This window comes from Perca flavescens, chromosome 18, assembly GCF_004354835.1.
Source record: "Perca flavescens isolate YP-PL-M2 chromosome 18, PFLA_1.0, whole genome shotgun sequence".
NCBI lineage: Eukaryota > Metazoa > Chordata > Actinopteri > Perciformes > Percidae > Perca > Perca flavescens.
In genome coordinates this window covers 17,621,588-17,647,867 of record NC_041348.1, presented here as the reverse complement: position 1 = coordinate 17,647,867, position 26,280 = coordinate 17,621,588, and the positions used below count along the sequence as shown (strand labels likewise).

The window sequence follows — 26,280 nt, the reverse complement described above, 5'->3', positions numbered from 1 at the left end:
CTCGTTGGAGGTTTTGGCTCATTGATTTGGTTTACATTGTAGACTATGGTTTGACATTGTGAACCATGTGTAAACAAAATGGTGTTGGTCTAGACAGCAAGAACAGGATAACCCTTTGATAGTAATGTTGATTTCTTGGTTTTCCTAGCATTGTACTTGAAGTGTGTCTTGACTATCCTCCCTGTGATGTTAAACCAGCAGTGACGCATGTGCAAAAACCTTGAGAGGTTAAAAGCAAACCACTGAAATGTAGAAAATCCAGATTACCCTTCGCTACTCTGTTTACTGACAACTAGCTGAACTGGCATCTAACTTGGCACAAAAGCCATGATAGAACTAGAAACACGTCAACATTTTTATTTCATTTTGAAAATCCCTCAAGTCTTGGCTTTGTTCTAGAGTCTCCCTTTTGGCTCTCTGCACTTTGTTTAGTGATCTCTTCACAGTCCTGTTTATCTGTAGTCCCACAAAAAGTGAGGCCTGTCACATGAAACAGGAAGGCACACCTTAACCCCCTATAGTGCTTCTGTGTCATAGAAAACACTGCAAAGCTGACAGAAGGAAAACACACAACTGTAACAGTGAATATAGAGGAGTTCATATATAGTTCAAAGAAGTCAAAGTTAATGTGGGCTGATCTGAACAAGCCAGATGGGAAACATTATCACATTAATAAAATTGAATATCCTTCAACGTAACAGTTATGGCATAACTTCAGTGTGCATAGAGCACTTGAGAGGACATCATCCACTGCTCCACTCATTCTGTATTATGGCTTTATTCAACCGTCAAGACATCGATTAATCTCATCACAGGATCCACATAGTTGTTTACCCAGAAAATGAGTTGTGAAATTGTGAAAATAAACACACAAGCACACACATTTTACATTTGAAATTCAAAGTAGATCAGTGTCTTGTATGCCCTACAGCAGTATTTAACCCAGTGAGTCAATACTTTGCAATCACTGAATCTTCTTAGATATGTTTTTATCAGCTTGGACCATCTGGATTTGGAGATTTCTTTTTTTTTTTTTTTCTTCCAGCTCTCCTCCTTTAGGGGTAACATTGGACGTGCATTGGAAAGGAAAATCTAATTACATCCTATACACTTCAATGTTGTAAAACAGTGAAACATGAAAAAGTCCAAGGAGGTCTTTCATATTCCACATTCCAGATAGATAATATGATGGAGAAAAAAAATTACATGATATAAATTACATATTCATTCTAGTCTATAGTCTATAAAATGAAAAAAGAATGCCCATTACAAGTTACCGGAGCCAAATTGATCTAGTGAAATTGCTTATTTTGACAAAATATTTCTTTGCAATGACATCTCCTTTGATATAATAATCACAAGTATATCTGACCACCATGACCATTGTAGCAACTGACATGACGACTTTAATTCCATAAGTTGGTCAAACGACCCTAAGAGGTTGACAGACTGTTGTCTGGTTAATGAGATTTTTGCACTGTTTATGTTAGGCAAAGATATTCTAGAAAGAAACGCCACCACTCTGTATCAATTCAATGGTTGTGATTATTTATACTAAAAAGCATGTTCTATTACTGTGTAAGGCCTCAAGTTTAATTACAGAACATTTTAATTAAAATCCCAATACTGGTTAAAAAAAAAGAAGAAATCTATATACTGCTATATTATAGATTGATATATAATCGATATTTCCCCAAATGGTTCAGCCCTGGCTGTTACACAATCATTTCAGCCCTTGTGTTTCAGCTGAAAACACACACTATGCAGGCAGTGCCATATGAATTAGTCCAAAGGTCATATATACATTCCAGTCAGGTTTGGACGGTAGTGTTTCACAGTCTGACAGCTGCAGGTACAAAGGAGCTCTTGCAACCCTCTGAACTTAACTTGAAGATGCTGCAGTGCCAGTAGCTCACATTTAGGGGGATAAATTTAGGAAAGATCTGCGGTTTCCTCAGACATCCGTTGACTCAACGTGTCCTGAAAGTTATTTGTTGAGAACTTCTAAAGAAGTGTGGGATCTCTGCTTTTACTGTTACGTGAGTACAGACGGAAGCATGTGGGGGCTTGTATTGCTATGTCTTACTTCCCAGGCTGTACAGTGTATCTTCAAGGCAATGGCAGGCCCTAATCATAGCAATCACAAAGGTGGCAGGCACAGGCATGAGTCCACCATCAGCTCAAACTAACAGTTGGTGCGGGTGGACGGAAAAATGTCGTATCAGCAGACTGGGCTTTGTCCAATGAAAGAGTGGGTTAAGCTTTGTCCTTAAACCACAACATTAGACAATTACATGTTTTCTCACTTCTTCTTTTTCTCACATCTTTAAGTTTTATCTACCAGTATGATCTGCCACTGTGTTTTTACGTTTTTCTTTCATGATTTTTATGTTTTGTGTTTTATTCCTCTTTCAGATGATATTAACGGTGTACCTCAGCGATGGGGAACAGGCTGTGACTGAGGTGCCCATCACCCCTGAGACAACGTGCCGCGATGTTGTCGAGTTCTGCAAGGAGCCCGGCGAGAGCGGCTGCCACCTGGCTGAGGTCTGGAGAGGCAACGGTAAGAACTGGTTGAATTAGCGCTGCCCTCTACGGAGTGTAAGAGTTCAGAACGGTGAGAGCTTCTTTTCTTGTGGGAAGCAGCACTCGGTGCTCTGCCATGTTAAAGTGGGTGTCACCAGTAATGCATGAATCTGAAACTCCATTATCTCTGAGCTTGACACTTGACTCACATGCACGACGATTTAATTATATCAAGCCGGACCTTTTAGCCTTCCTCGTTAATGTAAAAACAAGCACTTCATCAAAGAGAGTGCAGCTGCTGAGCAGGTTCATGTATGACTACGGAGTGGAGGAAAATCACGGAGAAAGTTTCACACAATCAAAGAGAAGGAAGGCGTGTATTAACAAAATACATCAGCTATTATCAGACTACAATAATATACTTAAAGTTCAAATGTGTAGGTCAGAAAAGAATTACGTGCTGGTACAGTCCACAACACTGTCACAACAGATTCCACTCGGTCCAAACGACCATAGTCGTGCTGACACACCCGGTGTTATCAGCATTTTTAGCTGAGGGGCCACTCCCCTGTTGAAAACAACATCCCATCCAAGGGCTTTATTAACCCACGTTATGCAATCATGTTCGGCTGGTGCCTGACAATGCCGCTGTCTGCCCTCGAAACCTCCTAAAACCTCTCTGTCTTTTGTCTCTGTCTCTTTGTCTCTCTTTGCCCGCAGAGTGCCGTCCTCTTGAAATGGGAAAAAGTTTTAGCACATGTAGTTATCCATCAATCTCAGCGGTCCCAGTTTTAATGCCTAGACACAGACAAATGACAGCATCATTAGTTTATCTGTTGTTCTTTACTTGATTTAATTAATTTTGGTAATTTTAGCTGTCAGGACATTAACACCAAACACACACTTCCTCCTCCACTCCTAAGACAGTTTTGCATTGGCCTGCAGTGCGGCAGCTGTATTGTGGGTTAGTTATTAGATATTGCAATACTACAATACATGATCAGTAGCAGCAGGAATCAAGTGGATTTTACCTTTGGACAGAGCTAGGCTGGCTGTTGGCTGTAGCTTCATATTTAACAGATGGATATGTGGTTTTGGTTTAACTGTCGGCAACCAAGCGTATTTCCCAAAATATCAAATCTTTTTTATTTAAACTGTGCTATTAACACCGAATTTTGCATTGGAAATACGTTTAACTAATCGTAACTTTTCTGTCTCTGTAGAGCGAGCGATTCCCTTCGAGCACATGATGTATGAACATCTGCAGAAATGGGGGCCTCGGAAACAAGAAGTCAAGTTCTTCCTCCGGCATGAAGATTCGCCAACGGAGAGCAGTGATCAAGGTGAGCATTGTCGCCGTCTCCCCTGTCTGGAGGTTTTCCTGCTCTGTGTAGTCTCTACCTGAAGGGTGGAGGGTGGAGTCGAGGGTTGTCGGGGAATTCCTGACACCTGTTCTGGCTGGCTGCTCAGCTCTGCTCGGTCAATAGTTCTCTTTTGCAATGTTTTATTGATGCTTGATGGGCCATGTCAAAGAAATAAATCATTACAATCACACACACACACACACACACACACACACACACTGCATTGACATCATTTTTTAGAATTTGTGTTTGGGTGGAGTATAACCACGTACAAAACCAGGTGTAAAATGCACTTAAGCTTAAAACTTATCACTGAAAACAGCTCTGCACACGATGAGGGATTCACTGAGACAAAATAATTCCAATGTTGGAATTGAATTGAAGTCAGTGAACATGTGTAGACAAATAAGTACACACAAAGTTAACAGGCGGCAGAGAATAAATGCATTCTGACATGATCCAGATCTGATTCATATTTACGGTAATAACTATTTGAAACTTAACTAAGAAAGTGTATTTTTGCAGCAAAGGTACCATCAAGATATCCTTATGTATTTTTTAGAAGTATAGCAGAAGTGGCCAGTTTTCTATCCTTGAAGTGTTAAATAATTTACTCTCATCTTTCCATCAAGCCTTTCTTATAAAAAAAAATAAATAAATTGAGTTAGGTGGCTTTAGTCAGCCATGCTTGTCCCAGTTCTTAAATGCCTCTGTCGTGAGCAATCAAGTCAGTGACTTTTCAAACTACTACTGACAATGGTTGTTGCTTTTGAATCTGCACTTGTGTGCGCTGGTGTGTCTCTGGCCTGCCTGTGTTTGTGATGGCGACTGTTTCTTTTTGCAGGGAGTCAGCAGTCTCAGGATCAGACGAGTCGCAGAAGTGGAAACACTGGAGAGAAGCACAATGAGAACGGGGTGAGACTTAATTATTATCTAAATGATGTTAAATAGAAATGTACAAAACATGTAGAGCATGTAGGCCATTATGAAATCCCTCAATCATATGTAGAAGAAAAACCTACCGAGTGTGGTTACACAGGCATATACAGTATAAAGAGAGAGACAGAAAAGAAGACACAATTAAGTAATTGATTATTATCATAAAATTGACTGGGAAAATGGACACTGAACAAGTTGTATGTTTATTGTGTGGCAGCTTTTCTGGGTTTTCATAATACAGCACAATAGTGGCATGACTCCAGTCTCTAGTATTAGGTAAAAGTATAATTATCAGTAGATACATGATATTGATATTAAGCCGGTGTTTAAGAGCAACATCCCAGACACTGGTTTTACAGAACTGCTCCATTTCTACACAATGCCTGTGTTTTCCTGTCAGGTGGTTCCATTATTGTGTGTGTTGAGCTCTAGCTTTAGGATGAGTGTGCTAGGAGATGTGAGTGACTCTGATAAAAGCAGCCTCTGGCGCAACCTTTCTCATAACCGACCATCTGTCCCAGATTTTACAAAAATGTAAAGTGTTGTGGTCAAGGAATTGTAGCTAATTCAACCTTAAGGGTGGAGGGCAGCGCAGAGGAAAGAGGAAAGAAGAAGACTGTAGCACAAGAGCACCCAGAAGCCATTCCTGTTATTATCTTGAAAACCCACAACTTATGACTCTTTGTGTTGAGAAAGTATCATAAGGTAAAATATATTTTATGGATTAAGCGACAGTCTCTGATTAAGCACTGCCATTATCGTACTACTAAACTATAAAACCCACAGCGCCTAGCATGACAAGTGAAAACATCTATTTTATTGTCACTATTCGTTCACTCAAAGAAGAAAATGTTATCAGTTGCATGGCCGGCATCGCTTAACCTTCCAAGTACCGAAGCTCAGTTGTGTCCGAGTTTCTTCCTAATATCTGATTTAGAGGATTATATCAGTCAGCCGTCTGGATGATATAACGGGCCCTAAGAGGATCATTGCTTTGGCTTTTCCACGGGCTGCTGCCCAAAGCCCAGGGGCTTTCTCTCCACCATGCAGAGCTGATCATCCTCTGAGAGGGCCGCTGCCTCTTAAAGAGCAGAGGTGCCTCAAGGGAACGCTACAACCATCACACGCATTTTCAATATTTTTTAATATCACAATTTTAGCTTCCATAATTGATGATGACAGCTTATTGGCAGTACTGATACATCTCATTTCATTTGCCAAGAGCTGAAATGATTAGCCAATAACAAAATGAATCTGCAACTATTTTGATAATCAATCACGCATCATTTAAGTGAGTTTTTTTTTTTTTTTTTCCCAAGCAGAGATACCAACGAGACTCTGGTTCCAGAGGATTTGCTGCTTTTCTTTACCATCTGTGATAGCTGAATGTCTTTTGGGTTTCAGACTTCTGATGGAGCAAAACAAGCAATTGGAAGACATTGCCATGGGCCCGGACTTTTTTTTTCTTTCATTTCGCCCTAAATCAATCGAGAAAATAATCAACAGCTTGATCCATAATGAAAATAATCGTTAGTTGCAGCCCTGTATTTGCCCACGTCAATAAGATCTAGGGCTGCAAATAACAATTATTTGAATTATCTGTAAATCTGCATTTTTTATTTTTTTTTTGATTAATTGCTTGATCTTTTGGTCTGAAAAATGTTTGTCTGTTGATAATAGTAAAAAATGCTGATCACAATTTCCTTAAACCCAAGATGACATCCAACCAACAGACCAAGAGCGAAAGACACTCACTTTACTAATTGAGAAATTATTGACAAGATTAATTTAATATCAAAGTGGTTATCAATTAATCAAATAATTGTTTTAGTTCTCACAAAATCTTTCCAACATTATTCTATGAGTAATAGTCATGAATACCTGTTTTTTTTTATTTTATAACATTATCCTCATGATCATTTTAACACGATCATTTCAGACATAATCATGGATCGCTCTCCATTTCAGTTACGTACATATCTATTCAGCTGTTGGAGGGAGTAACACGGTCCCCCATCAGTGGGGCCACGGCTCCTCTTCTTCTTGGTCTGCTCAGTCGGGTGTTTCTCCAACTCCCTCATGTGTGTCTGTTTCTCCCCCGGGTGAATTGTTGTGCGCGTGCGCGTGTGCGTCTTCCCCCGCTCTCCCCATCTCATTGACTCACCTCCCCCTTCGGAGTCTTCCCAGACACACTTGTATCTGAATGTCTTAACAAATGTCAGGTTAGAAAACACTGTGCAACAGCGACATGGGCAAATGCCGTGTTTTGAGATAATGCATGTTCATTCCCAATTTGTTCCTAAAAAAACAAGCATGTTTTAATCAGACAAGATGACTCACAAAAATGCTCTTCTAATTGAGCAAGTGCATACAATATTTTTTTCTTTTGCGTGTCCTTTTTATTACATATGGACTTTATTATATTATCTATTTATCATGTCGTCATCCTTTCAATGCCTTTTACTAATCTCTTCAAAAACAAAAAAGCACACAATCTGAACCAGGATTCTACATTTCTCGCCTGTTAGTTAGAAGAAAAAAAAACAAAAAACACCATGACATTTCCTGCTTCTCTTTGAACTCAATTCTGGAAGGCAAAGTCTTGGAGCACTTCAGCATTTCAGTACCGCTTGTATTCGCTGCTCACTCACTATGTTGTTTTATTGAAGAGTAGTCCACCAGTTTGTTGACAGTACCAACTGTTTTAGGATATTCAGAAGTCCATAGAATGCTAGTTTTGGGGGGAAACCGAATCAAATGGGATCGCCAGTCTTTCTTTAGTCCGTGAGCTCTCGACCAACAACACGGGTGCTGATTTCTGACTGTTTATGGAGGTGAACCATTTTTTTCATTTCTAGCAAAGCCACTTTTACTGTTACGTCTACTAGCTTGGTCTACATTACATGAACCCTATAACTGCTACACTTACAGGTGAAATTATTAGTTGATTAACAGAAAAGAAGAAAACGGCAACTTTTTTCATGATGGAGCAAGTCATTTTGCCAAGTCAAATGCTAAACATTCCCTTGTGTAGGATTGTTTCTCTGTTAGTGAACTGAAAATCTTTTAAAGGGCGTTTTTACACATCAAATTTTGTGTTGAGTACTAGTACATATGTGGAAAAACGTTGTATAAATCCTTTTGTTGCTCCTGGGGGAGTTGTTTTGGCTAGAGAGAGAAAGAGTCGCGTATCTTTGTTAGTGTGTCATTGTACTCCTAGCAGCTCCCACAGGGCAAAAAATAAATAAATGTTGGGTCATGCTCTGCTTTGAATCAAACAACGTTTAGTAGATGGAAGATAGAGACTAACAATTTTTGACAATGTATTTATTTATTTTCTATTTATTTTTATTTTTTAGATTATTTTGGGGGGGGCTTTTCCCTTTTTATTGTAGTGACAGTGGATAGACTTGAAAGGGGGTGAGAGATGGGGGATGACACGCAGCAAAGGGCAGCTGGTCGGATTCGAACCGCGCCGCTGCATGACTCAGCCAACATATGGGGCACACGCTCTTACTAGATGAGCTAGAGGCCGCAGAATGTATTTCTTAAAAATTAGTTGTTCTTCTCATGAATCAAAACTTTCATTGGTGTTTGAAAGAAGAGAAGCACCAACAACCACACCCTTACTGTTTGAAGTGTTTAAAAAAAAACTTATGTATCATCAGTCTACACATCAGTGGTTCTTGCAACATTTCAAAGGGTGTCAACATCAAGACCACTCTGCTCAGATTTCTGTGTTGTTGACCATTTCTTGTGTGTGTGTGTGTAAAGGTGGGGAATCAGCGCGTGGAGCTCACACTGTCAGAGCTGCAGGAGATGGCCACGCGGCAGCAGCAGCAAATCGAGGCTCAGCAGCAGATGCTCGTCGCAAAGGTAGCGTCTTGTCTTCATTCTGTTAGCTTACTATAAATCGTTACCCTGGATATTATAATGGTCCTTCATTCAAATTATGCTTTTTACTACTCCTGCTGGGGAATATTAGAGGGCTCACAGGTCCTCTACACAGTAGGCTCCCCACAAGCTGCGATATCTTCCTGCTTTTCCAGTTTAAATGTTAAATCCGAAGCACTACCCCAGAATTATGTGGAAATTATGTCAGACAATTTGTCATTCCTTAAACCTAAATGTTGCAGTCTAATACTGGGATTACACCACAAAATATTTTGCCTTTTGAGATGGTTACTGTGTCAGACGAGGCAATCATTCTTGCAGTAACTTGGCTGACGGACATGGCAGACTATCCGTTAAAGCCCGACTAATCATAGCTTGCCATCTTTCACGTGTTGCGTAACGTACAGAGGTGACCGGAAAGGTGCGGGTTGGTCTGATGTTATGTCATGTAGTCTGCGCCACAGACACAGACTGGGCATTAGTTCAAGGCCAAGTATGTTCAGTACACAGCCTCAAACCTTTCTGTTAGAGAGAGAATGGACTGCTGTTGCAGTACTCTCATCCAAAGAGTCCCATCATGACCTGAAACTGGGGCAAACAGTTATGTAACAAATGAGATGAGTAGGAAGTATGAGTCAATGTGCTAGGATTGTCCAGTTTGTCAGAAATCATAGTTCATGTCAGTTTTGATAGGAACTCGTGCACAGACATTGCAGTGTTTACTCAAGCATGTAAATTATGCTTGGTTTTGAACATACTACCTTTCTCAGACCAGTCCTAAAGGGGACTGCCCATTTCTCTGACGCTCCATTGTTCTGACCTCTCAATAACCCAAAAAATTCCTTTTGGTCCGACAGCCCACTAGTCCGACGTCCCGCTGGCGGCGAAATTACGAATCCCACTATGGCCACGCCAAGACCCGCCCTACGAAGCGGCTTGATTGGTTGGGGTTAGGCATTTGACCTTAAGTGGTTAATGTTAGGATAGCCGATTGGTCAGGGGATAGGACCTGAACAAATGGGGTTACGTTACCTTGCATAAGCATGGACACCTGGCCAATAAATGCTATTGAAGGTCGGGGCTTGGCGTGGCCATATGTTGGACTAGTGGGCTGTAGGACCAAAGGGAATATATTTGGATTATTGAGAGGTCGGGACAATGGATCGTCGAGAAATGACATGGCACCGTCCTAAAAAGGAGAATTAATCTCGTAATGGAAGGAATAAGAACCTCCACACAACCTAACAAGTCGTTTCGGTGCGCTAAGTCTGACCACCGGGCTTGTGGTGTGCTGATCAGTCAAGATCAGTCATGCAAGATGAAGCCCACTGTAGACCCACAGATAGAAAGACTTATTTATCGCCTTTGTTGTGGTGTCTGGAAAGTAGGCCCCCATGAAGCCCCGCAGTCATTTGGAAACCTGGGTCTGTCATTTCCTATTTTAGGACCTTAACTGGAGCAGTTCTCAGTTGGGTAGAGAGATGAAGTCATCTGACCTGTTCTTCAGCCTTCAGACAGTCTTGACACAACACAGCATTTCATTTAGTGCATACAGTAGAAAGATTTAGCCTAATTTCAGGGTATGTCTGCCACAGAGATATCTTGTAAGCTTTGGGGTGGTGCCTTGCTGGTTGTAGTATTGAGACACTGTTGGATGCAGTTTGACATCATTTTTGTACCTTGTGTCGCCTATAAAACATCGATCTCTGTCTCGTCCTCTGAAGGAGCAACGTTTGCGTTACCTGAAGCAGCAGGAGCGGCGTCAGCAGCAAACCGTTTCAGAGAGCGAGAAGCTGCAGAGGCTGAAAGACCGTGTAGAGAGCCAGGAGTCAAAGCTCAAGAAGATCCGGGCAATGAGAGGCCAGGTGGACTACAGCAAGGTCATCAATGGCAACCTGTGTATGTATACTTTCAATGTGTACCTCATTTAGTAACTCTGTTCTTATACACTCATGCAGTTGTGTATGTTTCTGACCAGGCCACCACAAATAACTACAATTTTGGGTGTGAGGTGATGTTATTCTCTTGCTGTCAGGTACTTAGATATATTTACATCAGGAAATGGGAAGGAAGCCTAAACCCCACAACTGGAGATGAGAAGAAAGATTGAAGAAGAAGTCACCACACATAGTAGGAAATGAGGAGGAAATAGTAGGAAATGAGCTAATGTGGTTTCTTGATTTCTCACATCCAGCGGCAGAGATTGAGCAAGTCAGCAGCCTGTTCCAAGAGAAGCAAGCCGAGTTACAGTCTGCAGTGCTGAGGGTGGAGCAGCTCAGCCTGCAGCTGGAGGACCTGCGCAGGGGAAAGCTCAACGGCATACAGACCACCTTGGGGGGGCAAGTAACCGGCACTGCAGCCCTAGAGCTCCGGAAACTCTACCAGGAGCTTCAGGTACTGCATAGTAGAAACAAGTAGGGATGTCCCGATCAGCTTTTTTGGCCCCCGATCCCAACTTTTAAAATATTGAATATCTGCCGATAGAGAGTCCCAATCCGATACTTGTATTTGCCTAGATAATAGAGCTGCACACCGCTTTTTTTGTTTACAAAAATAACTAAGTAAACAAAGTAATTAAAACATGCTTTCAGCTTAATATATTTAACTTAGTGCAGCTAGCATTTTTGTAAAACTCCTATGTAAAATCAACTTCTACTTAGAATGGTGTAGAACTTACTGACGTAAATGATCGGACTACTGCCCATCCCCGATCAGTTAAAAAAACATTCCATATCGGCTCCGATCTGATACTTCCCGATCCGGTCGCGACATCCCTAGAAACAAGTGCATCATCTAGTGACCACTTTTATAGCTTCCGCTATGTTTACTTTAAACCTGACTACAGTTATTGCAGCATCTATTGTCCTAGTGAATCTTTATGTGTGTTTGTGCCCTGCATTTATCACCCTCAGATCCGGAACAAGTTGAACCAGGAGCAAAACAGCAAGCTGAAGCAACAAAAGGACCTTCTCAACAAACGCAACATGGAAGTGACGCTCATGGACAAGCGCATCAGCGAGCTGCGGGAACGCCTCTACAAGAAAAAAGCTGAGGCACGTCAAAAAGAAAACCTTCCCGTAAGACTAAGAGCGCTCAACACATCTCCCCATTCAGACTCTTTTTGTGGAAATGCTTCTGGCAAAAGTTTTTGCTTACGTCCCTTTGCTCCATAAACCATCTGCTATGAGGAAACTATTCGCCTATGGAAATAATTTCTTGTACTTTCTTGTGAAATAGTATTGAATATATTATTATTATTATGTACATGTCATCTACATGTTGATTGTTTCGCACTCAACATTTTAAAATTGTTTCTGACTTTCCCCACTTATAGCTGAACAGAGCCAACGGGCCTCCCTCTCCCCAGCCTGCTCCTGGTACTCTGGGCCGTGTTGCTGCTGTCGGGCCGTACATCCAGGTCCCTGTACCAGGCCGGCAGGAAGGAGGCTACACCATACCACCAGATCCACTGAAGCCTCAGGCTCTGGGCGTTAATAACACCGCCAACCAAGGCCGCACCAAGTCAGGTTGGTTGAAACCCATACAATTACAATTGCAGATTCCCCCCCAGATTCAGATACAGAGTAGCTTGGATACATGTAAGATGAGGTAAGATAAACTTTATTGTCCCAAAGGAAATTTGTCTTTTGTAACAGACAGTACAGTACAATACATGACGGTACATAAGAAAACAATGTACTTTGGGACAAGAAAGAGATTGCACAGGCCCTGATATAGTAGAATATTGCATTGCAGAAGTCTTACACGTTTTTACACATCTTGCATGAAAACTTTGTGACTGAAATTCCCTCCTGGGCCCCAACTGTTAGTTTCCTTACTACCTGACTTCTCAGGTAATTCTTTGCTTGGACTTGATTTCTGTGATTTACCTTTCCCTTCCTCTCTAACCCCCTTCTCTTCGTGTGTTGTGTATACTGTGATTCCCTTCCTTTTCTCTCCTCCTCTCTCATGTGTCTGTGCTGTCCTGTCTTTGTCATGTCTCTGTTTCACTGGGTGCGGGGTGGGGGCAACTCTTCCTGGGGCAGACGGTGTGCGAAAGCCTCCCGGCCCTTGGAAAGTGTCTGATTTAGACATCGTTGTGGACCCAGTACCCCCGTCCCTTCCAGAATTACAACCGGGCACCGGAGCCTCCACTGGCTCTGACGGCACGTCCCGTGAGTGCACAGTGCTGCATAAGCAGAAAGATGGCACTTCCTGAACCTTCTCTCTCAATTGTCGCACGGGATCCTCAGCATGCACTGAGTTTTTACTCCGTACAACAGCCTTATCTTTTAAATATCAAAGTCGGTTTGATTGGCAAAGAATTTAAGATGATCAAAATTGTGTTCCGCTCCGATCACTCCTTGAGCCCCCTACACTCTAGTCACCAACTGATGTTTTTATACTCCACAAAACAGATTCTCTTTAAAAGTAATGGAACCAATTTTGTCCACCAGACAAATCTAGGCTTGCATGCACAGCTGGGGAATCTGAGGAGGAGGTGAGCATCTGTTCCTGGTTAACGTGAACAATGGCTGACTGATGGAAGCATCTTTGTTTGGCATTATTAATCTCTCCTGTCGGTGCAGCATTTGAGCCAGTTTTTCTGAACTTGAGAGAGAGCACATGTTGACATTTAATTTGGAGTGTTTCAGCTGTGGATCGGCGAATGACGTCAAAGTAGTGGGGTGCCATCTTGAAACACTTAGCTGCCATCTGCAGAAATGTGATGCTCTTAATCGTAGTTGACATCCTATGAAGAAAGTGTTACTGCTGACCCCTGTGTGTGTTTGTACACTTCTGAGAAGGTTCAATAAGTCGAGTGCCTCTTCAATTTACACATGCAAAGCAGTCAAAGATATTTTGGGTTTTGTTCTAATTTGATAACATCCCCGGCCTGCCTAACCTTAACCTTCACACCACATCGTCACAACTAAGCTGTGAGAATCACTTTTAGTTGTCAAGCAGTTAACATGCACAAGGAAATTTAACTTGTTTTACGTGTTAAAACGTCATCTGATTCACTTAGCAACTGTGTCACTCCTGATAACCTGTGAAGACCCAGATCAAGCTGTTTCCTTTTTAGTGTTTGTAGAACTGCTGTATTATTACTGTATTCATCTCTAGCAATGCTACATTGATAGAAAAGATTGGAAGCTGCTTTTAAAACAGATTTCCCAATCGACCAGACTTGTACAGCTCTACTGTATTGTTTGTTTTGTCTTAAAGTTACCATAGGTACTAAATAGCATATTGGACATCTGAATAGCCATAATTGGCGTTTGATACTTTTTGGGTCTGCTCAGTTATTGTAATATTATACAACAACATTTCTTTACCACAACTATCGCTGTTGTTTTGTTGGTCTTCCTTTTTCCATCCTCTTTCTTTTCAACCTATCCTTGCATCCTTTTATTTTTCTTCCCCCCAAGTAATCAGTTTAGTCTTGGAGACAAACCGTACTGACATTACTGGCAGTCCCTGAAATCTCCTACTAAATTGCAATTTAGTTACCATTTACCAAATGTAACTAAATTAAAACTCTAAATACAAGAACACAGTAGCAAAAATACTAATGCAGATACATTCATTGTCATCATTGCAGTGAAGTGAAGGCTCAGGATTTTTATCCTATTGATCAATAGCCCCTCTTAAAACATTTAGTGTTTGTTTTCTTTAAGAAGAACAGTAGGACAACTTGCAAATCCTTTGTGCAAGAAATAAAACATTTGGTGATGTGCCAGATGTGTAACTTTTTTGAGAAAAACAAACAACTGACCATAAATAGTTAAAGTGCCTTCCTGAAAAGTCAGCTAATAGAAATGTTCTGTCTATGGGAAGTTTCTTATCCCTTGGTCAATATGTATGTATTGTCAGTGTTGTAAGTAAATGGTACATTAAGCCATTTCTCTGCGGTCGTGGCAGTATACGTGATCAAGCTTTTAGCAGGAGTTTGTGATTTGATTCTCCCATTATCTTTGCTTATACATGTAAAAGATGCTGAATTCAGGTCAACAAAAAGGCAACAAGGAGTGTGTTTGAATGTCTCTTTTAATGGTGTCTGGTTAATAGGATAAACTTCTCAAAATCCTGAACCCTCCATTTAACACCAATCCTAGGTCAAAAATGGTACAGATATGTGTTCCATGTGTATAAAATGTTACACATACCATCACTAATATTCCACTTTATAATTATCACACAAAATGAGAAAACGTTACCGTTTAGACCTAGCTCTGGTGGACATGCTTTGTCACTACCCTGAGTTGTTAAAGAGGCTTATGCTTTTCATACCACCTCAATCATTGGGTATGGTCTTTTTTTTTTTCTCTTTTGCAAACCACTTGGTGTGTCCTGTTTGTGCCCTAGCTAATGATACTGGTTGGCCTACTTTAGGCAAGACCACCACATCTCTAAAGCCTCCTGAGAGACGAGACTCAGGGACTGATACCCAGGGCAAGAGCCCTCCCTCAGGCTCCCCCGTCACTCCAAGTGCAGAAAAGGTTTGTCCTCTTTCTTCTAACCCATGCATTGTTTTGTAGCTGTTAACCTCCTGATGTAATGTCATAAACATGTTCTATGTTTGAGATTGTGCTAGAGATAAACTGTCATACTGTCTTGATTAAATATAATAAAATTTCTCTGTGCAAAATAAAATAAAGACTTGATGGGTGTTTGCGTGTGATTTTATGTTTCTTCACAGGTGCTAGACCCCAAAACGGCCGTGTCCTCCCCTGCCATATCCAAGCCACAGCCGCCTCCCTATGGCTCCCACCTCACCTCTGCAAACTCAGCCAGCTCCTTGGATCGGCGCAAGGATGTACCTCCTCCTCCTCGCCCGCTCCCGAACCCGCCAGCACCTGCTTGGCCCCGCGTCCCCGCCTCCACAGGCTCATCCTCGCAGCAGATCCAGCAGCGAATCTCGGTGCCGCCAAGTCCCACCTTTCAGCCTAATGCACCGCTTTTCCCTCCTGGGATGAGTGAGCGACTGGATCCCCCGCCAGCTGTGGCAGTACGCCCCTTCATCCCAGACCGAGGATCACGGCCTCAGTCGCCCCGAAAGGGCCCCCCTACCATGAACTCCAGCTCCATCTATCACATGTACCTCCAGCAGGCAGCGCCAAAGAGCCAGACACTCAAGCCTGCTCTCAAAGCAGGTAAGAGCTGGGTTTGAAGAGATGGTCCAGTTTGTGAAGCCTCACATGTATGATAAAGAGAAAATGTGATTTTCTTTTTATTGGTATTTTAATCATTCATTATGTTCTGAATTGTGATATAGTGTCTCTTTCAGTATTGTTAGAGCCAATGTTGTCTTCTTAGATAAAAAATAAATAAAAATGGTAATTTGGCCCTTGAGACTTTTATAAAAGGAGCAGCACATAATAATTTCAACATTTACCAAATGTCTTAAATTGTGTCAGTTAGTGCTGACAGAATTAGTCAATTCCTCTTATAGACTTTTAGCCTTTTTCTTTATTCCACAGAGACCCTTCAAGGAGGGAAATAGACAGTTGGGCTGGGCAATATATCTGTATTATCGATATCGGAATATAAGCCTAGATATCGTCTTAGATTTTGAGTATAATAATAACTCATATGTGTTTTCCTGGTTTTAAAGGCTGCATTACAGTAAAGTGATGTAATTTTCTGAACTTACCAGACTGTTCTAGCTGTTCTAGTATTTGCCTTTACCCACCTAACTATTATATCCACATTAGTGATGATTATTTATCTAAAATCTCCTTGTGAAAATGTTTTGTGAAAGCACCAATTGTCAACCCTACATTATAGTTGCAATATCGGCATCAAGGCATTTGGTCAAGAATATCGTTATATTTGATATTCTCCATATCGCCCAGACCTAATGGACACAGTTGCACATAAAAATAAAAAGAGACAAGGTGGTCTGTGGCTCACAATACAGTAAAGAAGAAAACAATATGTAAACTAAATAAACAAATGTGCATATAAGTACACTGTGGTAAACATACAGAAGTTACTTCAACTCAGATCGGTAGGCTTAAATGTAAATAAACTGATTTTTTTTTTTTTTAACAAAAAGGAATTGACAACAGTTTGGACTTTTAATTAATCTTGTTTATGTGTCAAGAGAAAAATGCTAAAAATGAGGTTGTTGCAGCCTCAAATATATAGAAATACTATATATAATATTTTCCTGTTGTAAATTGAATACCTTTTAGTTGTTGGACTGTGAGAAAAAGGAATTTTACGAGGTCACCTTGAGCTCCGGGCTGATGGGTAATTTTAACTTTGACATTTCAGACTGCTGACTAATCGAATAAATGAAAAAATGTACAGGTAAATGAATAATGAAATGAATGATGATGTCAATGCCCTCCCATATGTAATACTACACTCTCTGTTTGTCTCCAGTATATGGGAAGCCTGTTCTCCCACCTAGCTCGACCCCCCCCTCGCCTCTGCCTTTTGCCCCGGCAGGAGGGGCCTTCCCATTGCTCCAAGGCCACCTCGGTGGTGAGGACACTTTGGATGGAGAATTTGATGATCACGAGTACTTCCAACACCCGGAGCCATTGGCGCCTCCTCCCAGTGTGGAGAACATCCCACGGCCACTCAGCCCTACTAAGCTAACGCCCATGGTACACTCCCCGCTGCGCTATCAAAGTGACGCCGATCTTGAGGTGCTCCGCAAAAAACTGGCCAACGCTCCGAGACCGCTCAAGAAGCGCAGCTCCATCACAGAACCGGAGGGCCCCAGCGGACCCAACATCCAGAAACTGCTCTACCAGAGGTTCAACACTCTAGCAGGAGGCATAGAGGGAAATGGAGTCAGTGGATCAGGAAGTGGCAACGGTGCAGGTAATGGAATGCCATTTTATCAGCCAGCTAATCCTCCCGCGTATCTGGGAGGCGACTCTGTGGCTGACACCGACAATGGCAACCTCCCCTCTGAGACGCCGCTACCACCACCACCGGAGGGACAGGACCTGGGCTCTGAGGCTCCGCCTCCATCTACTGACGCTAATGACAATGAGCCGCTGCCCTCGCCACCAGAGCTGGATCCTGCTGAAGCGGAGGAAGCAGAGGAGGACGACAACAATAACAACGTGGGAAGCCCTGAGGTGTCGTTGCCCAGCCCCGTGCCAGAGGTGACCACTCCAGAAGAGAGCGGCAAAGTGGCCTCACAGCCCCTGGTGAGACACGCACATCAACAGACTTATTATTGCAATGAAAGAGTTACATTTTCAGTAAATAAAGTTGTAACGGGTTTTTTCTGCATTGTCACAGGACAAGCGCACAAACCTGAAGAAGCCAAACTCTGAGCGCACTGGCCACGGCTTCAGGGTGAAGTTCAACCCTCTGGCCCTGCTGCTGGATGCCTCATTGGAGGGAGAGTTTGACCTCGTCCAGAGGATCATCTATGAGGTATGTCACGACTGTGTGAGTATACTTTTGATTTATTAGTATTTGCACACAATTCCGTATAAGCACTCATCTTTTCATCTGGGTCTTTCTTTTCTTCCAGGTGGAGAATCCTAGCACTGCCAATGACGAGGGCATCACACCCCTGCACAATGCAGTGTGCGCGGGACATCACCACATTGTCAAGTTCCTGCTGGATTTTGGTGTGAACGTCAATGCTGCAGACAGTGATGGCTGGTGAGTGATGATGTCACACATTTTTAAGAAATTTCATTACGTTTGATTGTGCTGTTGTATCCTTCCATTTATATATTATGTTTGTTTTTCCTTGTTTGCTTGAACAGGACTCCGCTTCACTGCGCCGCGTCCTGCAACAGTGTTCATCTCTGCAAGTTGTTGGTCGAGTCAGGGGCCGCCATCTTTGCCAGCACCATTAGTGATGTGGAGACTGCTGCAGATAAATGCGAGGAAATGGAAGAGGGCTACATCCAGTGCTCCCAGTTTCTATATGGTGAGAAACAACCTAGTCCAGGGTGCACAGATGTTATTCTAAAAGGACTCATTCACTTCAAAATTAAAATATTATCCCTCTATCTCTCTCCGTCCAAGATTTATTACAGGTTGTACAAACCAAACCAAACACCTTAGCTCTGGTACTGTAAGGCAGCTTGGTTTAAGTTGGAAAAAGTCTTTGTGAGATTACTTTGTTTCTAAAGATATTGGTGTGATATTGATAGTCTGTTTTTGGCCTCTTATGCAGGTGTTCAGGAGAAGTTGGGTGTAATGAACAAGGGGACCGTGTATGCTCTGTGGGATTATAAAACTCAGAACCAAGACGAGCTGGCGTTCAGCGAGGGGGACGCCATCACTATTCTGCGACGACAGGACGACAGTGAAACAGAGTGGTGGTGGGCGCGACTCGAGGACAACGAGGGCTACGTGCCCCGCAACCTGCTGGGGGTAACACCAAAATACATTATTTGTCACATCATTCCATCAGCTCATCAGTAGGGTTAACTAAAACTGTCATGGGAAGAGCTAGACAAGTTGTCATGGCTGATGCATGGCTTTTCTTTTCCCATTTTCTGATTTGTTTATCCTTATTAATAAATGTAGAGCTGAAATCATGAGTAGATTAGTCAAAGGACAGAAAAGTAATTGCCAACTATTTTGATATCTTTGATAAATGGTTATCATTTTTCAAGCAAGAATACCAAACATAGACTAATAATAAGTTAAGAGCAGGCTGAAAAGCAGAGTTTTATTATTTGGTTGAAGGTTTCAAGCCGGTTTCCCCTCTGTGACCTCTGAGGAACAAAATCTGCAGATTAATCAATATTAAAAATAATCGTTGCATCCTAAATGACCGTATGACCTGTTCGATGCTATTCTCTGTTAAATGTGTTTAGGATTCTGACAAATTATCAATTCCTAATATGAATACATTTTGAGTCACGGGTACACAGGGAGGTCAGTGACAAATGCACTAATGTGCATAATAACACATTAGTCATGTTAAACATTCCTCCTGTTTGTGGTTGTTTTCTTTGCAGCTCTATCCTAGGATCAAGCCTCGTCAGCGCTCCCTGGCATAGTGGCTCACTCCGCTGACCTCTGGCTAACAGCTGGACTAGTGACAAAAACCAAGAGCAGAGAACAAAGGAGCCTGGTGCTCTGTCTTCTCCCCGTGGCCATAACCTCCCCCGGCCTTGTGCTTCTCACAAAATCCTTTTTCTCTGACGCAGTGGGCACCGAACTCTGATACCCATATTTACATCTACACGCACATAGAAACACTCGATGAAAAACAAGCACTCCAAATGCGAAAAAATCTCTTAAACCACTCCATCCTGATTTGCACCCCCAACCACCAGCACCTTTCACCCTATTGCTCTGTCATTGTCCCAACTTGATCTTACTCCGATTCAGTGTCAGCTCTGTATCAGACATCAACTTGAAGAATAAAACACTAACCCATGTCTCAGTATTTCTTGCAGTGGACTCTTCAGCCATGAGTTCTGTGGTGGCACTGGTTTACATGACACTGTATGTTGACTGGAAAATCATCTCTACTGGTGAGGCGTTGCTGATTTTTGTTAGTGGAATGTACTTTGAGTTATAGGACATTAAGTATTTTTTTTTAATGCCAATTTGATCCCCTTGTGCGACAGATGTGCTTTGTGTTTGATTTTGCTGTAGTCTAACCACCAAAGATGAATATAGGTTTACCCATTTTAATTCTATAACTCCACAAGACCTTGAAGAAAAGTTGAGGACTGAGATCAAACAATTGATTTGCTGCTATCAGTATTGATTAATGATCTAAAGTCCTTCTAAATATGCTCAAGGAGCAGGAAATGGATTCAGGACTGGAAAATAGATAATGTTGTAAACCCTCAGTATTAACTACACAGGCCAGTCAAAACAAATCCAGCGTATTAAAGAAAAGGATGGATTGCATTTCAATTACATCATTGCGAGACTTGTTTTTTTCATTAAGTGTCACATGTTCAGAATCTAGGAGTATTGTGGATGATTCGTTTTTTTCTATAATGGGAGATTTCGAGATGCATCAAGCTGTGTGAAAACACTGTTTGAATGAACAATCAAAATATTCACAAAGAATTTGTATTTCGCTGAAATGAACGGCTCAGATCCTAGTTCTTAATGGTGTTATTGGGTCATTTTTGCTATTTTCAAGTAATTTGCAGTATGTATAATGTTTTTAGGCATTAATAATAAGTTGGTCCTCACTACAGAGATTCATAGTTTTTTATTTATTTATTTTCTGGCAACTGACAACATGGCAAGGAGACCTGCAAGCAGTATCTCTACATGAAAAGAAGAACTTGCAAATATTTAATGAAATCCTTCACTGCACCTCAAAAAACACTGAAATCATCACTCAAACCACGATAAAAACTTTGTTACCCCACTAGACAAAGTTAACACTCAATATTAATAACTTATTTTTGTTCTACTAGCTGCTAAGTAGATCTCTGGGCGCTTAACGTTGCAGTTATTTTTCTGTGGCTGTGACAAACTCCACTTGAAACACTTAATCTCAGGACCAACATGGTGCTGCTGACACTGTTCCACCACTAAACTAGTGATCATAGTTCTATTTTCTATCTCAACAAACATCACGTTCAATTGAGCAGCGAACCAAAAAAAAAAAAAAAAAAAAAACTGATCCGCAATGGGCATAAATTGTTGATCGATGAAGAGACGGTTATTGTGTCTGAAATGTAACATGAACACACAAATGTTCAGATTCAGTCTTTAAATTCGCTTCAGACAATCCTGAATTTGCCCAGTTCTCTTCCTCTAGCTGCCCCCCTTTCAGGTATACACCATTCCAGTAACACTAATACATGCGTTATATGTCACATTATTGAACATCTAGAGTCCAACAACTTGTTCTGAACCCTGAGTGACTGAGTGGTATGCCAGGTGTGCTAATGGCCCAGGCTTTATGATGGCTTGATCTGTACATAGTGTGAGGAGATGTGTTCTATGTCTGTTTGCTGTATGGACAAGTGGGCTTTCTGTATAAACGCTGTACTCACACATTGAATTCTGTAAATGTGAACAATAAAACAGAGGCTCTGGCATGACTAATGTATTTCAGTGTCGTATCAGCGAAATAATGCAGTTTTTCATTTTATAAAATGTGTAAATATTGTTAATGTGTGAATTGTTCTCTTTTTCTAAGGTCATGAATGAAATCAGGATTTACTGAGAAGCAGCTGTATCTTAACAAATTTGATATATGAATATGGAGAAACTAGGTCTATTAGTCTAATTTGACTGATATAGAGAGGCAAACCTATAAAATTCCCACAAAAAGTAAAATAAGAAAATCAAAGAATTCAAAGGGGGAAGAAATTAATTTATAAGCCTTTTACATATTCAAAAGTCAAAATTTGTTAAAAAAAGTGTGAATGCTATTGCTACAGAGTTCTAAACCCAGTGAATAGTGTGTAATCTGTGGGGTTTATATATAGTCAAATTTTCAATAACCTCCCTGTGGTCAGACTCATGTTCACCCAGAATGAACCTAATGACACTATGTTGGTGACATAACTGACAGACTGCATCTCACCATCCCAGGACACATTAGCACTGAAAATCGAATAAGAACAGGATGTATCTTTTATGTTTTAACCCTGGGTTTTCCTGATTTTCCTGCGTGTCCAAATCAAATGTCTGATTTTCAAATAAAAAGTAATATTTAAGTTATGGTTTAAATAGGAGCTGTAGTTGACTGCTCCTTTATGGAGGTGGATAACCCAGAAATAAAGATGGGTTTATTCTCCACTACATACCACACTTTTGCTTTCAAGTTGCTACATGGCCCTGTAGTAATAGAACTGGTAAATTCAGCATTTACAAAGCAAACTGCAGAATGCTGTCCAGGGGGATTTACAGTGCAAATACATGTTACAGCAGACAAGTCACAAATACATAAAAATATAATTAGAAACTGAACTAAATTTTTAAAAAGGGTGCCTGGTGATATGTGCCAATGTGTAAATGGTGCAAGACTAGCACATACTTGTATATTGTACTGTATATCTTGTAATTCTATGGAAAGGTGCTTTACTGGAATTGCACATAGATGAGCATATAATATATCAGTGAATATATATAGACACACGGGTACTAATACAGAGAATTACACTACATAGATACATAGTAAAAATGAATTAAAAAACAAAACAACAGTCGTTATTTGAAGGTGAATAAATTCAAGATGTACGGATATGCTGATTTACAGGGACAGGAGTTCAATATTATAATGTTAAGAATCCCCAAACAGATGTATGTAAGCAGGTTTTTACCATTCCTTAGAGTCCTGTTTTTGCTCCAGCATTATGCAACTACTGTAGGAAGTGAAAGACAAATAGTTTAGGCCTATAATACTGTTTTCTCAATAAATGGGGACCTCTGGTGGCCTAATACTGTACTGTACACCAGGAAGAAGATGTGATGGAAGGTAAAACCACCAGATGCCAAAGTAATTTCTTGGATGTCAAATGTAATAAGCTACTAAGATTGGCGAACACAAATCAATGTTTTTTCTCCTCCAGTTTAAAGAAATATGTCAAAGGGTGGCCTCTAGCTCACCCAGTAAGAGTGTTCTCCCCATGTTGGCTGAGTCCTGCAGTGGCGCGTGTTCAAATCCAACCTGCTGCCCTTTGCTGCATGTCATTCCCCCATCTCTCTCCCACTTTCTGGTCTATCCACTGTCATTAAATGGAAAAGCCCCAAAAAATAATCTTAAAAAAGAAAGATTTTACAAGAAACAACATTGTTAAAATAAGAATATGGCCTCTGTCATTCCCTTAATGAATCCACCTCAACCAGATGCATCAATATTGAAATTAAAATAATATAATTGGTTGGAGTTGTTACACTGGGGGATCTATATCTCAGTGGCATATTCGCCATCTGTTAGTGAGGATTTTTGGATCCAGTTCTTTAGCCCTGAAGGCACCAGAATGCTTAGAAGAGGTCATGAGGCTTCTGGATATTATTCTATGCTTATGCAGAACCTGGGGGATTGAGCCTGGTCAGCCCTCAAAAAGACATGGGAGAGGGATCTGAGTATTACACTGGATGATGAAGAGTGGGACAGAATCTGTAGGTATTTTAAAACTATGTCATGTGATGTGAGGGTGCTCCTCATTCAGTTCAAGATTATTCATCATTGCTTCTATTGGACTCCCTCCAGATTGTTTAGACTTGGTCTGAAAGACACACCAAATTGTTGGAAATGTAAAACAGAGGACAGCCAATTACTTCATATCCGATGGTCCTGTGATAAGGTCCAGGAATTTGTGATACATGATAACCTATGTCGGATTGGTTGCATTCCGCCCAAGATTATTTGTTCTGGGAGATGGGTCAATCCTAAACGGGATGGATAAGCACATAAGAAGCTGGGTCCAAACTAATGATAGCCAGACAGATTCTTTTAAGAAGATGGAGGAATGAATGGGTACCATCAACCCAAGAGTGGGCTTATGAAATGGCTAGGGTGGCAGCCTTTGAAAAAATGTCATATAAACGGTTTGCCAGATTAAATGTCTACACTAGAAAATGGGGAAAGTACCTGAGCTTTCTGGAGCTTTCTAAGAAGCATGTACATGTACTGTAGAGAGACAAAGGCCTATACAATGTGCTTATTGTTTTATAACATATATATTATATATATATACATATATATATGTATATATATATATATATATATATATATATATATATATATATATATATATTTATTTGGTTTACAGCTGTTCATTTTGTCATTATTTTATTGTATTGTATTGAATAATTAAGGTCAATAATTATTGTCTTAAGTTTTCTTTGACTAAGTGGTGATGACGAATGGGGGTGTTCGGGGTGAGGGGATGTGTTCATGTTGTAAATTGTGTGTTTTGTATGCTTTTAAAAAAAAATTCAAATTGTTAATCACAAAAAATTTAAATATAGCCTATAATTAATTATCATTCACATGGACCATTTATCTGTATAAGGAGTATTTTTGGTTTAGATACTTTAAAGTGCTAGCCTGACAAGCCAGACCCACATCAAAATGTTGGGTCTGGGAACTCATCATTGACAGGGCTCAATCCAAGGGGCGGGATAAACAGTTGTCTTTCAAATTCCCTCTGCATGCAATAGGCTAGCGCTACAACCAGGCAGAGCAACGAAGAAGATAGCAGAGCTAGTTGATAGATTAAACTTTTGCCGTATCCGGTCGGCAAAACTCCAAACACATCTTCCTTTTTTAAGAATGATTTTTGTGCGGTTCTTTGTTCTTTTCTCAAAGAAAAGCTTAACTCCAAGTCCGCTGTTCCCAGCAGCAGCAGCCATAAGCCCGCCCACCGACTCTATACACGATGTGATTGGCCTGACCAGAGTTTGGTTTTTCCAGCTCCAAGCCAACGGAGAGTGCCTCGACCCCCCTGGCTGCAAATTACATTTCCTGCTGCTAGGGTGTGTCTAGATTTCTAGGCTTTTAAAGTGCCAATATTATGAAAAAAAACACTTTTTCAGGGATTTGGGGTGTTATTTTGTGTCTCTTGTGCTTCCACACGCATACAAACTTTGGGAAAAAAAACAACAGTCATGCTGTTTTGAGTGAGATACGAGTTTCTGAATGTGTCCTGCCTTCAGTCTCTGGGTGAGCTCAGGGCTTTCTACGTCACTAGCCCAAACGAAGGGGCTAACTGTAGCATGCTAGGGCTAGCATGCTAGTTCGTTCTCAATGGCAAAACACTGCTACAACACACTAGTTCACCATAATCTAACTACTTACATGTCTCTGTTCTGCATGTATTCCATGCAAAGTTGGAAGTGCGCCCTCGTTTAGAAGAAGTCTCCCGGCTAATCCTGCCTTGACCGAAGTTATTTAAACAGCTAACTAGCTGATGTGATCCTTACCCAGGGCTCGACATTAAGGCTTGTCCGCTTGTCCGGGACAAGTGGATTTTTTGTAGGACAAGTGGAAGAGAAATTTACTTGCCCCACTGAACAAGTTAAAACTCAAACAAATCAAAATGCTACTAATTTCGTCAATGTTACAGAAATTGAAACAAATACATATTTTACCCCACAATCCCGGGCAGCGGGTCGGCGGGCCGCTAACGTTAGACCCAGCCCGCTGTTCAGCGCATTCTCCGAAAGCGAAGCAGCATGAAAGCACGGCGAGCTAGCCGTTGTTAGCTTGCTAACTCCACCTTATCGTTACCTCCTCGCCACATCGTTCACAGAAAACAAGCTGAAAACAGAAGTCACTCGTGGCGATAGCAATGTGCTTTGTGTGGATGAAGCATTATATACGTTATTATGTGCCACTCATTCCGTTTATGTTACAGATTTTACTTTACCGATTTGAAACAAATACATTAACTAACGTTAGACCCAGCAGCAGCGGGAGAGCGGACCGCTGACGTTAGACCCAGCCCACTGTTCAGCTCCTTCTCTGTAAGAGATACAGCATGGAAGCACCGCGGAACCAGCAAGCCAGGCAGCCGGTGTTAGTTAGCTAACGTTAGCATGCTAACTACGCTTTAACGTTACTCCGTCCCCACATCGTTCACAGAAAACGAGCCGAAAAAAGCTGTCACTCGTGGCGACAGAA

At 41.2% G+C, this 26,280-nt stretch overlaps 1 protein-coding gene across 4 annotated transcripts in view; it reads left to right on the top strand.

Annotated features, from left to right (window-relative positions):
- The window catches only part of ppp1r13bb (protein phosphatase 1, regulatory subunit 13Bb), a 30,169-nt gene extending 8,356 nt beyond the window's left edge, over positions 1–21,813 (top strand). Inside the window, exons 3-18 of one of the 4 annotated variants that reach the window (XM_028605193.1) lie at positions 2,416–2,563; positions 3,750–3,869; positions 4,735–4,805; positions 8,604–8,705; positions 10,448–10,622; positions 10,918–11,117; positions 11,636–11,776; positions 12,058–12,250; positions 15,093–15,226; positions 15,427–15,880; positions 17,118–17,899; positions 17,994–18,146; positions 18,232–18,365; positions 18,473–18,639; positions 18,889–19,088; positions 19,682–21,813. In XM_028605193.1, coding sequence (XP_028460994.1) covers positions 2,416–2,563; positions 3,750–3,869; positions 4,735–4,805; positions 8,604–8,705; positions 10,448–10,622; positions 10,918–11,117; positions 11,636–11,776; positions 12,058–12,250; positions 15,093–15,226; positions 15,427–15,880; positions 17,118–17,899; positions 17,994–18,146; positions 18,232–18,365; positions 18,473–18,639; positions 18,889–19,088; positions 19,682–19,723 — 3,216 coding nt within the window. In that variant the 3' untranslated portion in view covers positions 19,724–21,813. Of the gene's footprint in view, positions 1–2,415; positions 2,564–3,749; positions 3,870–4,734; positions 4,806–8,603; positions 8,706–10,447; positions 10,623–10,917; positions 11,118–11,635; positions 11,801–12,057; positions 12,251–15,092; positions 15,227–15,426; positions 15,881–17,117; positions 17,900–17,993; positions 18,147–18,231; positions 18,366–18,472; positions 18,640–18,888; positions 19,089–19,681 lie in introns of all 4 variants that reach the window. The other 3 variants (XM_028605194.1, XM_028605192.1, XM_028605191.1) reach the window with 3 other exon arrangements.
- The last annotated feature ends 4,467 nt before the right edge of the window (positions 21,814–26,280 follow it).